The sequence below is a fragment of the Schistosoma mansoni genome, chromosome W (genome assembly GCF_000237925.1).
Source record: "Schistosoma mansoni strain Puerto Rico chromosome W, complete genome".
NCBI classification, from domain to species: domain Eukaryota; kingdom Metazoa; phylum Platyhelminthes; class Trematoda; order Strigeidida; family Schistosomatidae; genus Schistosoma; species Schistosoma mansoni.
The window spans coordinates 32076841-32090371 of NC_031502.1; the positions used below are offsets into that span (position 1 = coordinate 32076841).

Below are 13531 nucleotides of genomic sequence, written 5' to 3' on the forward strand. Positions count from 1 at the left end.
GACCGGCAGTAGCCCCTGGAGGAGCTACAGGCGGAGTTCGTAGAAAAGCTAACTCGCTAAAAAAAAACGCTAACCAGAAAATTAATTCAAACAATTTAAACTGTGCCCTGGGAGTTGAAGGAATAATTATGACGTCTCATGATGAAAGCCGAAATTCTTCGGAAGTCACGAGACCGATGCACCTTCTAACAACCAGAGCAACACTCTTTATAGGTACATGGAACGTCCGGATAATGTAGGAGACAGGAAAGACCAGCCAAATAGCAATGGAAATGAGGAGATACAACTTGGTGGTACTCGGAATCAGCGAAACCCATTGGACACAAACTGGACAACAAAGGCTAGGTACAGGAGAGATGCTTCAATAATACTTGGACGCCTAACCAAAGCTCGTGAAGAGCAGACTAGAGAAAACCAGGCTGGTTTTCGACCTGGACGTGGTTGCATAGACCAGATATTCACTCTACGTCAGGTCCTAGGACATAGGCACACATTCAGACGTCCCACAATAGTAGTATTTCTTGACCTTAAGGCGGCATTTGACTCCGTTGGTCGTGAGGTTCTATGGCAGTGTTTGTCAGTGAAAGGAGTACCAAAGAAGTACATCAACCTCATAAAGGCTCTCTACTCGAACACAACTGGTCGAGTTAGAGCCTATGGCGAACTGTCATCAGAATTGGTTACCTCAAATGGTGTTCATCAGGGCTGTCCACTCTCCCCATTCTTGTTTAACTTTGTCGTTGATATGCTTTTAGAGATATCACTTTCACCATCTCAATCTCCTGGAGTTGAACTTTTACCAGGAGGCTCACTTGTTGACTTAGAATACGCCGACGACATAGTTTTATTCGGTGAAGACGCTGACAAAATGCAGAGTCTTCTGACCACTATAAGCAACAATGCGGGCATGTTCGGGATGCGATTCTCTCCCTCGAAGTGCAAGATGTTACTTCAGGATTGGGTTGCATCGCTGACTGACTGACACCTGAACTAATGATAGGGAGTGAAGTAGTTGAGCGTGTTGACCGCTTCACTTATCTTGGGAGTCTCATCAGCCCTTGTGGTCTGGTGTGCGACGAAATCTCAGCACGGATACAGAAGGCTCGTCTAGCTTTCGCCAACTTGCGCCATTTATGGCGTAGGCGAGATACCCGTCTAGCAACCAAAAGACGGGTTTACTGTGCAGCAGTCAGTTCCGTCCTACATTATGGCAGTGAAACATGGCCGATAGGAGTAGAGGATATTTGTAGGCTACTAGTGTTCGATCATAGGTGTCTTCGAAGCATTGCTCGTATATCCTGGGACCACCGAGTAGGTACTAGGGAAATCGATTGATGAAGTAGTGAAACTTCATCAGTTGAGATGGTTGGGATACGTGTTACGTATGCCCAACCACCGACTGCCCCGACGTGCAATGTTTTATGGTGTAGGAGTAGGTTGGAAGAAAGCTAGGGGCGACCAGACCAAAACATGGCATAAATCCATGAAGTCGCTGACAAGTGGACTGGGCCATGTTGGTAGGTGTAGACTACCTGGTTGGGATTCGCGAGATGATAGCAACCGATGGTTAGAGACCTTGAACGACATGGCTCAAAATCGTTTGCAATGACGAAGATGCGTCCACTCTTCATGTTCTCCCAGATTCTAATCTTCTGAATTCTTCATGTCCGTATCCTTTTTCTCTTTCCAAATTTATTTCACCGTATTATACTCCTTCAATAACATCTTCAAACCCTTATCTTTCACATAATACTTATACTCTTACTACTTCTACCAATATGGGATTTGAATTGACAACTGCATTTCTGTGCTAATGTGGTATGGCAACTCGAACTGATGTACGTACGTACGAAGTTCTACGTTGTAACTGACTGACTGACTGACAGGAGAGATGCTGCTGTACTCCGGTCACGAAGGGGAAAATGCTCCACACACTCAAGGAGTTGCTCTAATGTTGTCCAAAGAAGCACGAAATACACTTGTGGGATGGGAATCTCATGGACCTATGATAATCAAAGCATCATTCAGAACAAAGAAGCAAGGGATCACAATGAACGTTATCCAATGTTATACACCCACCAATGATAGCAACGACGATGATAAAGATCAGTTCTATGAAAGGCTGCAATCAATTATAGAGAATTGCTCACGAAAGGACCTCACCATCCTGATGGGAAATCTAAATGCTAAAGTTGGAGTGGACAACATAGGATATGAAGATGTAATTGGACGACATGGACTAGGAGAGAGAAATGAAAATGGGGAGAGACTTGCAAATCTATGTGCATTCAACAAATTGGTTATAGGCGGCACAATATTCCCACACAAGCGCATACACAAAGCTACATGGATCTCACCGGACCAAACCACAGAGAACCAGATAGATCACATCTGTATCAACAAAAAATTCCGAAGGTCAATGGAAGATGTGAGAACCCGGAGAGGAGCCGACATAGCTTCAGATCACCACCAGGTTATGGCCAGGATGAGACTGAAGCTAAAAAAAACACTGGACAACTGGACAAACAGCACTACAAAGGTTCAATACAGCCTTCCTTCGAGATATTGACAAGCTCCACGAATTCAAGATAACTCTCAACAACAGGTTCCAAGCCCTACAGGATCTACTGAAAGAACAAGAAACTACGATGGAGGACAAGTGGAAAGGGATAAAATAAGCACTAACTTCAACGTGTCAGGAGGTTCTTGGTCCTAAGAAGCATCATCACAAGGAATGCATTTCTATGGGAACCCTGGACAAGATTCAAGAAAGGAAGAACAAGAAACTAGCAATTAACAACAGCCGAACACGAGCAGAGAAAGTCAAAGCACAAGCAGACTACGCAGAAGCAAACAAGGAAGTGAAGAAAAGCATTAAGGCCGACAAGCAGAAATACGTGGGAGAACTAGCAACGACGACGGGAAAAGCTGCAAGAGAAGGGAATATGAGACAACTATATGATACAACGAAGAAATTGGCGGGGAGATATAGCAAACAAGAGAGACCAGTCAAGGACAAAGAAGGAAAGACAATCACTGAGATTCAAGAACAGGGGAAAAGATGGGCAGAATACTTCGAGGAACCGCTGAATATACCAGCCCCATTGAATCCACCGAACATCGAACCAGCACACACTGACCTTCCTATAGATGTCACTCCACCAACGATCGAAGAAGTCAAGATGGCCATCAGCCAAATCAGAAGTGGGAAGGCGGCAGGACCTGACAATATACCAGCAGAAGCACTGAAGTCAGACATTGAAATAACTGCAAACACGCTTCACCTTCTATTCAAGAAGATTTGGGAAGAGGAACAAGTGACAATGGACTGGAAAGAAGGATATCTCATCAAGATACCAAAGAAAGGAAATCTGAGCAAATGTGAGAATTACAGAGGCATCAGTTTGTTATCAGTACCAGGAAAAGTTTTCAACAGAGTGCTGCTGAATCGGATGAAAGACGCAGTAGACGCCCAACTTTGAGATCAACAGGCTGGATTCCGTAAGGATAGGTCGTGCACAGACCAGATTGCGACACTACGGATCATCGTTGAACAATCAGTTGAGTGGAACTCATCACTATACGTCAACTTCATTGACTATGAGAAGGCGTTTGACAGCGTGGACAGGAGAACATTATGGAAACTTCTTCGACACTATGGAGTTCCTGAAAAGATTGTCAACATTATCCAAAACTCATACGATGGACTACAGTGCAAAGTCATGCATGGAGGACAGCTGACAGATGCATTTCCAGTAAGGACCGGAGTCAGACAAGGCTGTCTACTCTCCCCATTTCTCTTTCTTCTAGTGATTGACTGGATTATGAAGAATTCGACATCTGATGGGAAGTACGGAATACAATGGACAGCTCAGAATCAATTAGATGATTTGGACTTCGCAGATGACCTAGCCCTCCTCTCTCATACACACGAACAAATGCACATGAAGACAGCAAATGTAGCAGCAACCTCTGCATCGATAGGCCTCAACATACATTTACGTGGAAACATTCAAGTACCTGGGGAGCATCATTGATAAACAAGGAGGATCGGATGTAGATGTAAAAGCGAGGATTGGCAAAGCAAGGGCAGCATTTCTGCAACTGAAGAACATATGGAACTCAAAACAACTCTCAACCAATTTCAAGGTCAGAATCTTCAATACGAACGTCAAGACAGTTCTACTGTATGGAGCTGAAACGTGGAGAACTACTACGACCATCATCAGGAAGGTACAAGTATTTATAAACAATTGTCTACGCAAAATACTCAACATCCATTGGCCGGATACTATCAGCAACAGCGTTTTATGGGAGAGGACAAACCAGCTTCCAGCCGAAGAGGAAATTAGGAAAAGACGTTGGAAGTGGATCGGACATACATTAAGGAAATCACCAATGTGCATTATAAGGCAATCCCTAACTTGGAATCCGGAAGGGAAGCGGAGAAGAGGAAGGCCAAAGAACACACTACGTCGGGAAATAGAAGGAGATATGAAAAGGATGAATAGAACCTGGAAAGAACTGGAAAGGAAGGCTCAGGACAGAGTTGGATGGAGAATGCTGGTGAGCGGCCTATGCTCCTCGACGAGGGGTAACAGGCGTAAGTAAGTAAGGCGATTACAAGAATGGTCAAATTTTACTAAAAGTGCTGAAATCTTTTCAAAAACGATAACCGCATACGCACTTTCGCTAATTCACTTTTACGCAAAACCTTTGACCTTCTTCCGACTAGTCGTTATGGCTTTTAGTTCGCTAAATTCGTCCACTTGAAGGCCATGTTATGTTACTATATATTTACGGAGTTATATCAGTTCGTTTTAAACTGCTTGTTCTACCTCAAATATCAAATTTCCCTATAATTCATATTCTCCTTGTATTACCACCGCGTGTTGATGTGGTGTGTGTAAACTACCATTGTTGATTACGCAGAGGATCGATTATATTAGAACAGCTCAAACATTTTCCTCAAATCCATAAATATTGTAGACTCGTACTAAACCCCAATAACGGAATACAACGTGAATATCCAATTGATAAATCATAAATAACCTTCATGTCACATATGTATTGTATTAATTTGGTCAACTTAGTACTAGTTTTAATATTATGTGTGGTCTAAAATCTGTCGTACTAATCTGGGTACGATTACGACACTCATTATAAACTTAGTCAGTCATGAATTGTAAACACAAGATAAATTAAAAGAGCATTTACAAGTTTGCTTTAATCAAGTATTTCGAACTAAGATCAATATCAGTATCGTGAATAAAGTTTATTTAAATATGCTCAGACATAACTAATTAAGAAGTGTTGGGTATAGGTAAAGTAAATTACAATTTTTCACGTCAAAGGAACACATTATTAATAAAGGATTTTATGACTGATTATATTAAAATTCAAAATAAATACTGATAAAAACAATTGTTTCAAATCCATGAAAGGATCTGACAATTTGAAACTTTCCAATGTATGGAATGGTAAAGAAATTGTAACGCGTTAAGGAAATAGTTGATTTTTGCATAGTTTCAAGACGGAAGTATAATAACAGTCAAAATGTAAGCAGAGATGATGATGGCTAACAGTGGTATTCATGACGCGCGTTTCGTATTGTTTGGGACTAGTCAACTGGATGTACCTGTATACCCAGGTTGATGTTGATTCCAGGGCTCGAACCCAGTACCGTTCGCTCCAAACGCTGTCGCGTTATCCACTTAGTTACTAAGTCCATAAAGCCAAACGCTGGTACAGTGGGGTAAAGTTTAATTCACTTTTGTATTGGTTGTTTGAATCTTCCCATTAACGTTTAGGACTGCAATTGATCAGTCTCTTATTGACATATGTGCATCCTGCTTACATTGCTTATAACTTAAGGCAATATTGAGGCGATCCACACAGGATCAATGGGAAGATTCAAACAACCAATACAAAAATGAATTAACAACTAAAATAATTTCAAAAAGCCTAGAGACAACAAACCAATTACGAGAACTGTTATAGCTATTACTTACATGCAGTCATGAGTTAAAACAATTTTTTTAAATTATCAGTTGGGATCATAATTGATTCGTGTTACTCTGTTAAATAATGAACTCATGTGTGCTTCCATTCCGCTTTAAGTTTATGTGTCCTTCTGTAACACTGAATATTGTAAGCATAATTTTAACTGGTTATTAATGCCATAATTAAAATAATTAAAAACATTTGTAGAAAACTGACTTACCTATATTCTTTTATACACTCTAATAAATGATCAGTTAATGAAGTTTCATTAGATGTAGTGCTGAAAGCTTCAAGAACAATATCACGCATGTGATTGGACACAGAGTGTACAAGTTCCAAATTGATTTGCTGAGATAAATATTTAAAATAAAAACCAGTGGAAGATTTAGAAAGAAAAGATGACAAAATATTTAGGCATATATTTTACAGGTAATTACGTTGGACTCAATTTTGATGCATACATAATCAAACGTATTTTCAACTGATCAACCAGTTAGTCATTTATAATCAACGTGAAGACTAAGTTTAAGTTCTCAAGCAATAATACAAGGAAACAAAATCAATTGGATTAAATAGCAAGAAAATAAAAATAATAATCGAAGTGGCAATGATAATGAGGAAGAGTAAAATTTGAGCATATGATTCAAGAAGAAATGAAAAGTTGTGTATGGACAAATACTAAAACTTGCTATATAAATTAACTGGCATTATTCTAATTACTTCAAATTGAGCACCTGGATAGTACTAATAGCTACCCCATATAAAAAGTGTAGCTCTAAGTCAAGTACATAAATCTGTATTTGTTAAATGAGCTTTACTAAGGAGATACATATTGAAGATATAAAGTATATATTCAATTAATCAAAACTGCATAAATAGTTGCGACAATTTATTGTTAATTTTCTGAGTAAAATGGACGTTTTAACCATCTAACTCCATATAAAAGATAACCTTCATGATTATTAAGTAACTGACTAATAACATAACCATAAACTCATAAAAAGGGGTAGATTTGACTTTCTTTTGGAAAAAAAATCAACATTTTAAATCAATGCTATCAGAAATAATGATTATACGAGCGGTATTTCTCCTGTAATCCTCCAAAAGAGATACACAACAATACCAAAAAAGCTAAACAGACATATATATATATATAATTTCGTAACTTACCAGCCATGCCGCTTTCGGATCATTTGTTGACGACGTCTGACCAAGTTTATCATAAGATTTCTGTGTATAGAAAAAGAAACAAACTAATAGATATTTTCTTCAATCTAATGCTATGATAATAATAATCCAACTTACCAAATACATGTTTATGTATCAGTCTCCTGTGAGTCTTCTCAGGCTGATAATATCAACTCATCTACTTCCTAATCAAACTAAAATAAAATGACTGGCTATCAAGTCTATTATTATTTATTTATTTAAACAAATAAATATTCGTACAAGGAAGCACCAGATACATATGCGCCCCACAAATCTCATTCGATTTGTGTGAGGGCTGTGATACTGCTCAGGTGCCCAAACCGAAGCAGGTGGTTTTCTTAGGGGGTCACACTCGGAGCCTTTGACCTGAAGGTCTGATCCACAAGGCAGTGGAGCATCTTAAGGATATGCAGTCCCATGGTAGCCGGTGACCAACGATTGGTTCATACGCCATTCGTTCCTTCAGGATACTGGAGCCCATGTGCACCATTGGTTTGGAATCAGGGTTTTCCAACTCCTCTAGGTGAACGCACCGTATCCACCAACCCGATTAAAGCGCCGGACATTCGCTTTTCGTCCTCTCAATTTGGTAAACAACACCGGTGCCACTAGAAGGCAGTGAGTAGGACTTCCCTGGCAGAGGTTGTATATTCGCGTGGCCATGTGAGAGAATTTCGAGAGGGAGAGCGGACTCTCCCTACTCTCGGCCATACCAGGGCATTTGGCGGCTATCAAGTCTACAATTTAAATGGTCAAAAGTTTAGTGCTCTCTATTAATCATTAAGTCACCACATTAACAGAAATAGGTGTACATATAATATCTGTAATTTCAGTGAATGTATACTTTATATTATACAGAAGAGTATCAATACTCATAGTTATATATATATATATATATATATATATATATATATATATATCCAATTAATTTAATTTAATCGTATTTTAAATCTTAACATTTCTATTTATGTTAAACAAATGAATAAATGGGAAATATAATGATTGCATAAGAGATTTAACTAAAAATTCATCTATTCTTTACAAACATAAGACTTTCAAAAATTGGAGCTAATTGGAAATTACGTTGGCTAATTAATAATAATAATAATAATAATGACTACTTTTTATGTTCATTTCGCATCCTTTATATATAATGGTTAAATAAAAATGTGAAACACTGTTAAATGAATATTTTCAAAACCAACTTGATTGTTATAATTTAACTGTCCCGAAATATAAGCTGTACCCAAACGCCAAAATTGAATAACATGTGTAGTAAGTAAACGACATACTGCTTTCACCATACCAACCATTGGTGGGACACCATAAAAGTCTAAATTATAATCAAACAAGAATTTTATGTTTATTCATTTCATAATATTAGTGATTATATATGATCGACATCGTAGTACAAGTTTTACGGTAGAAAAATTTTATGAGTTACGAAATGTATATTACATCATAGGTGATAAATATGACAAATGGTTATCTTTTCATCTTAAAAGAAAACTCAACTGTATTTGCACAACTGACATTGGTAATTAGAAATTTTAAAAGTTGAATTCATGAGTCCATCGACTAATGAATTCAACTACTAAAACTATTACAGTCTCCACAAACCCCCATTCTGATAGATAGAAATTTGTCCGTTTTTATTCATAATGCAATAACATAGTGTAATACATTTCCCTGTATCAAACAATAATCATTTGGGGGTTACTAATAAAAAAATAATGACTATTTACAAATTAGAACCCAGTATACTCAGTAGCAAGTCCAACTAATTAGAAAGTGAAACTTATCTATCTACAAAATCAAAACTTTCATATGTCAAACTAAATAAGTCAAGATAAATATATCCAAAAATTGTATTGTTTGGCGTTTCGTGACTTAGTGTAGGCTCCATCTTCAGAGTAAATAAGTAACAGAATTAAATTATTTATTCTGTAGAAGTGACTTACATTAAATCACGAAACAAAAAATACAATTTCCTACTTACTGGGATACCATAAACAGTATATTTATTCTTAAATTTCTACCTCATTCTCAATTTATTTGAAACTATCAAGTCCAACGTTGGCATTGATACTGACTAAATAGGTTAAGGATGAGAATAAAATTCAATTTTTGATAGATTGCTTCTACTGATATGCTACCAGATAAATACTTAATGTATCTGTCTATCACAGTTTATAAATTATTCAATAGTCTGTTATCGTTATTTATTGGTGTAATCTTTCTAATGACCATAAGGGCTATCCATCAATATATAGAAAGTAAACAGTTTTTTAGGTTATGTACACAACAAAGTTATTTTGTTTCAAGTTTCAAAAATTTCATACCACCAGAACTTGAAGTAACAATAATAATTAAACTTGGACCAATAATCACCAATGTTTTTAACTAAAATCTAGAATTTATCAACCTTAAGGGATGAAATTGATAAAAACTGCTTCAACTGTACGAAATGATACAATTGACATTTTTCATAGATTGCATACTACGCCACAATACTTAGTGAATCCACCACAGAAATGAACTGACATCGGAATGTGAAATGTATAAAACTTTGTCGATTTATATAGTTAATTTGGAATTTAGAGGTATTGTGATGGGTATTATTTATGCTTACTTACTTACTTCGCCTGTAGCTCCTCCGGGGGTTACTGCCGGTCCCAAGCCCGGGTAAAGGAGGAGGGTTGGGCATGGGGTTAGCGACCCCATCCCGTAGAAAACCAACTCGCTAAAAAAACGCTATTATTTATGCGGACAGATATAATTAGTACCTAATAGGAATTGGAAGTAAAATGCTCACCAGTAAAAGAATGAAATAAAACGAGGGAGATAAACAGAGAGCAGCCGGAATAACAACAGAATTGAAAGGATGATTGACATTGTAAAGGAAGATGTGCAAATGATGTATGGTTTTTACATTTTACAAAGGCACTGTGTGATTTTTCATACAAAAATAAATTGGTTTACCCCACTTAAATTTGTTTATTATAGTATCTGTGTCAAGATTATTTATCAACAAATCACGTGAAGATATTAATATCTAAACATTAGGATTCTCTGTTTAATTAATAACAAAAAATTAGGTGAAATCCTTTAGTGAGTAGCAAAGAAACTAAAATAATGAGATAAATCTTAATTGGTACAGAAGCTAATTAAACACCATCTACAAATTGAACGATATACTTCATTATTTTTATAAAGATCACGAGCCAGTCAAAGTGAGACAACCAGTGGAAACCTGGAAGTACTGGACGCTCCTCAGAAGTCAGTGTGCATGACCGCGAAAACGGGAATCAGACCCAGGACCTCTGATCTCACGCGAGGACGCTTAACATCTAGAACACTGAGTCCAACTTAGATAAGTTTTTGATCTTAATAAAAATCCAGCTATCTTCACAGCCCCGTACTGATACTTTGTTCGTTATTGAAAATTCTGTAAAACACAAACCCAGTGTATTCAGTGTTAAGAGATGAAAACATATAAATCATAATATTAGCAAAACGTCTATAAAGATAACATAGTTTTAATATATATATATATATATATATATATATATATATATATATATATGCTGATGATGCACTATCTGACGCGGGAGATAGCTTACTAACCTTCAGCAAATAAGATAAATGAATCAGGATTCATTACAGACGATTTATTATCCACGGAGAGAAGATTGCCAATGATATTAGAACCATCAAACTGTTTACTTTTCATGGAATTACCATCGACCATATCTTGATGAGATATACGTTGGTAATTACGTAATTGATCGATCAGCCAATCTTTGAAATATGTCAAACATAACCAACCAGGATCATAATCCACTTCTAATTGTGTCAGATACCTACAAAACGGTATTGACAAGGTACCCACAATATATTTTTGAATAACATACTTTCACTAAGGTAGATGCATGAATACTTTGTACGATTAGGAAGCAACTATCAATCCAAAATGAATTCTATTGAAAATCAAGGAGCAATGTACAGCTATGTCGCCCTAGTTCGGCACTCCACAGTAGAGCGTACCTCCAGACCTAATGGAGAACGAAGCAAACACCTTTACTATTTCTGGAGAACATGATAACTTCAGAGCATAGAATTGGAATTAAGTGGTCCATTTCTTTAACTTTATACGATTTATAATATAGTACAATGACTCACATCCAATGTCATCAGTGACTTAATGCTTTAGACTTGTTTGACTCCACAAGTAACAGTTTCTCAGCAAGATCAAGGACTGAATTTCGAATTGGTATTAAAAAAGTTGTGTAAGCTACAAGATTCCAAGATAACTAGTTCCACCCAGTGTGTGTGATCCCCACTTCATCTTACTCAGAAGCTCCAAAACAGAACAAAGCTGTCTAGTGCTTCCTAACTTTCAACGTTTCTTTAATTTATATGTAGTTTTTATGATTTAGGTCACTTCCAGAATTGTAATAAAAAATATCAAATACTTTTCTCCAACATAATTTATCAAGACAGCAAATGCATTGACTTCATCACTCAGTAATCAAGACAGAAATTGGTAGTTTTTAGTCAATATATGGAGCCAAAACAACAGATTTTATATAAATACAATAAAATCTGTGAAGTAGACAACTTAATTTTTCGCCAATATTACCGATGAAGTAACAAACAATCTATAGAGATACCCGGCTATCAAACATCTTTTGCGCAAATAAAACTTTCTTACTCTACTATCTTTCCTACATATCCTTACAGTATTTCTTTACATCACTGAAAATATGATTAGAACCTACTCTTACGTTTTATTTCTCTCTCTCTGTTTGAGTGTCTTGTACATTGAACTTACAAATACATACACAAACAAAATATGGAATAGAGTAAGAAGTATAACTAACGATAGGCATTAAGTAAGAAAGACAATGATGTCTATAACGCCTAAACCGATACAAATATACCATACTTCAAATATCAGAGAATCAGATATATTCACTAAATCATAATATCAGTACCAAACAGGAAAGAGTAGATCACTAAAAACAAGAAATTCAGTGGAAAGATTTTCCCAATTAATGTAGTACAGTTTCGTAAATAAAAACGAAGTTTTGAAAGGATAGATTTTATATGGGAATATAAACAACAAATAATCATGACAACTGCAACAATAGGAAGTTATGACTTATATCCCTGTCTAATATTGCGTGAAAAAGGCACTAATAACTTTAAGTCAACATTAAGCTCTTATTGGTCCTTGTTTTGGTAGCTCCCTCCTTGCCCTGCTCGCTGATTCCAGAACACAGTGATCAGCCTCCAGTATATGAATATTATATTTCCACTAAACGTAGTTTATATACAAGCAGACCAGACTGGATCACATCATAAAATGAAAAATAATAATTATACATGATCAACCCAAAAGTGACTGTGAGCAGGGGAGAGTATGAATAACAAACTGGCAACAGATTACTAATAAATCATACAACAGTAGTTAATTGGTCGGATGAAAACTTATGATAAGAAGGATACAAATATCTAATAATCTAGTTACATAATAATTACACAATAACAATAAACATACATTGATAGTCCATAAATTAATTCTGGCAGTTAGTCTTCGTCAAGTATAACAGAAATAATGTGTTGATGAGAGCGAAAACCTTTTTTAAACGGTAAAATGTGGCTCATGATCCATCAAGGAAGCAAAAAATCTGACTAGATATAAATCTATATAGATCTTGAACTGCGAAAAACTAATATCAATGACTAATTCTCAATTTTACGAAGTCTTTTTTTAGCTGGAGTCAATGCTCTCAAACCATCCCATGATTTTAATAGTTGAAGTCATGAGTTAATCTAAGCTAAACCACCACAGAAGGCTCAGATGCACTGGATGGACGTTTTGTCCTAGTGTGGGACTCCACAACAGTGAGCATCCACGATCCCGTAATCGAGATTCGAACGCCTATGACCTTCGGTCTTGCGCGCAAACCCTTAACCTCTACACCAGTGAGTCGGGATCCAAAAGTATTAATGTCTAACTGTAATCGACCCATGATCTTGCGCGACTCCTCATCTATTGTTTGAGGTGGATAACTGTCTCACATCCAACACGGATTGAACCCCACTGGTCACGCCTTCCCATGATTATTTTTTCTAATCCATGACAATTATATGAAATAAGACTGAATCCATATCTACGGTCAATGTTAATAACTATAAATAAATGTGTCTGTAATTCAATTACCAGGTAATAGGTTTATATTCCTTGTCTCAAGTTCATTGCATACTTTTGCAAAATAGAAAATCAAGTGGAAATTAGGCATAATCTACTGAT

General features: G+C 36.7%; 1 protein-coding gene across 1 annotated transcript in view; it reads right to left on the reverse strand.

The window, feature by feature from the left end:
* Smp_131960 (hypothetical protein) overlaps positions 1–13531 on the reverse strand; it is a gene marked incomplete at its 3' end in the record, with an annotated part of 33115 nt that overhangs the window by 4381 nt on the left and 15203 nt on the right. The window contains exons 9-12 of the mRNA XM_018789398.1: positions 10840–11075; positions 8418–8545; positions 7174–7233; positions 6224–6351 (exon numbers count right to left, since the gene is read on the reverse strand). Of these exons, the coding sequence (XP_018654845.1) occupies positions 6224–6351; positions 7174–7233; positions 8418–8545; positions 10840–11075 (552 nt within the window). The remainder of the gene's footprint in view (positions 1–6223; positions 6352–7173; positions 7234–8417; positions 8546–10839; positions 11076–13531) is intronic.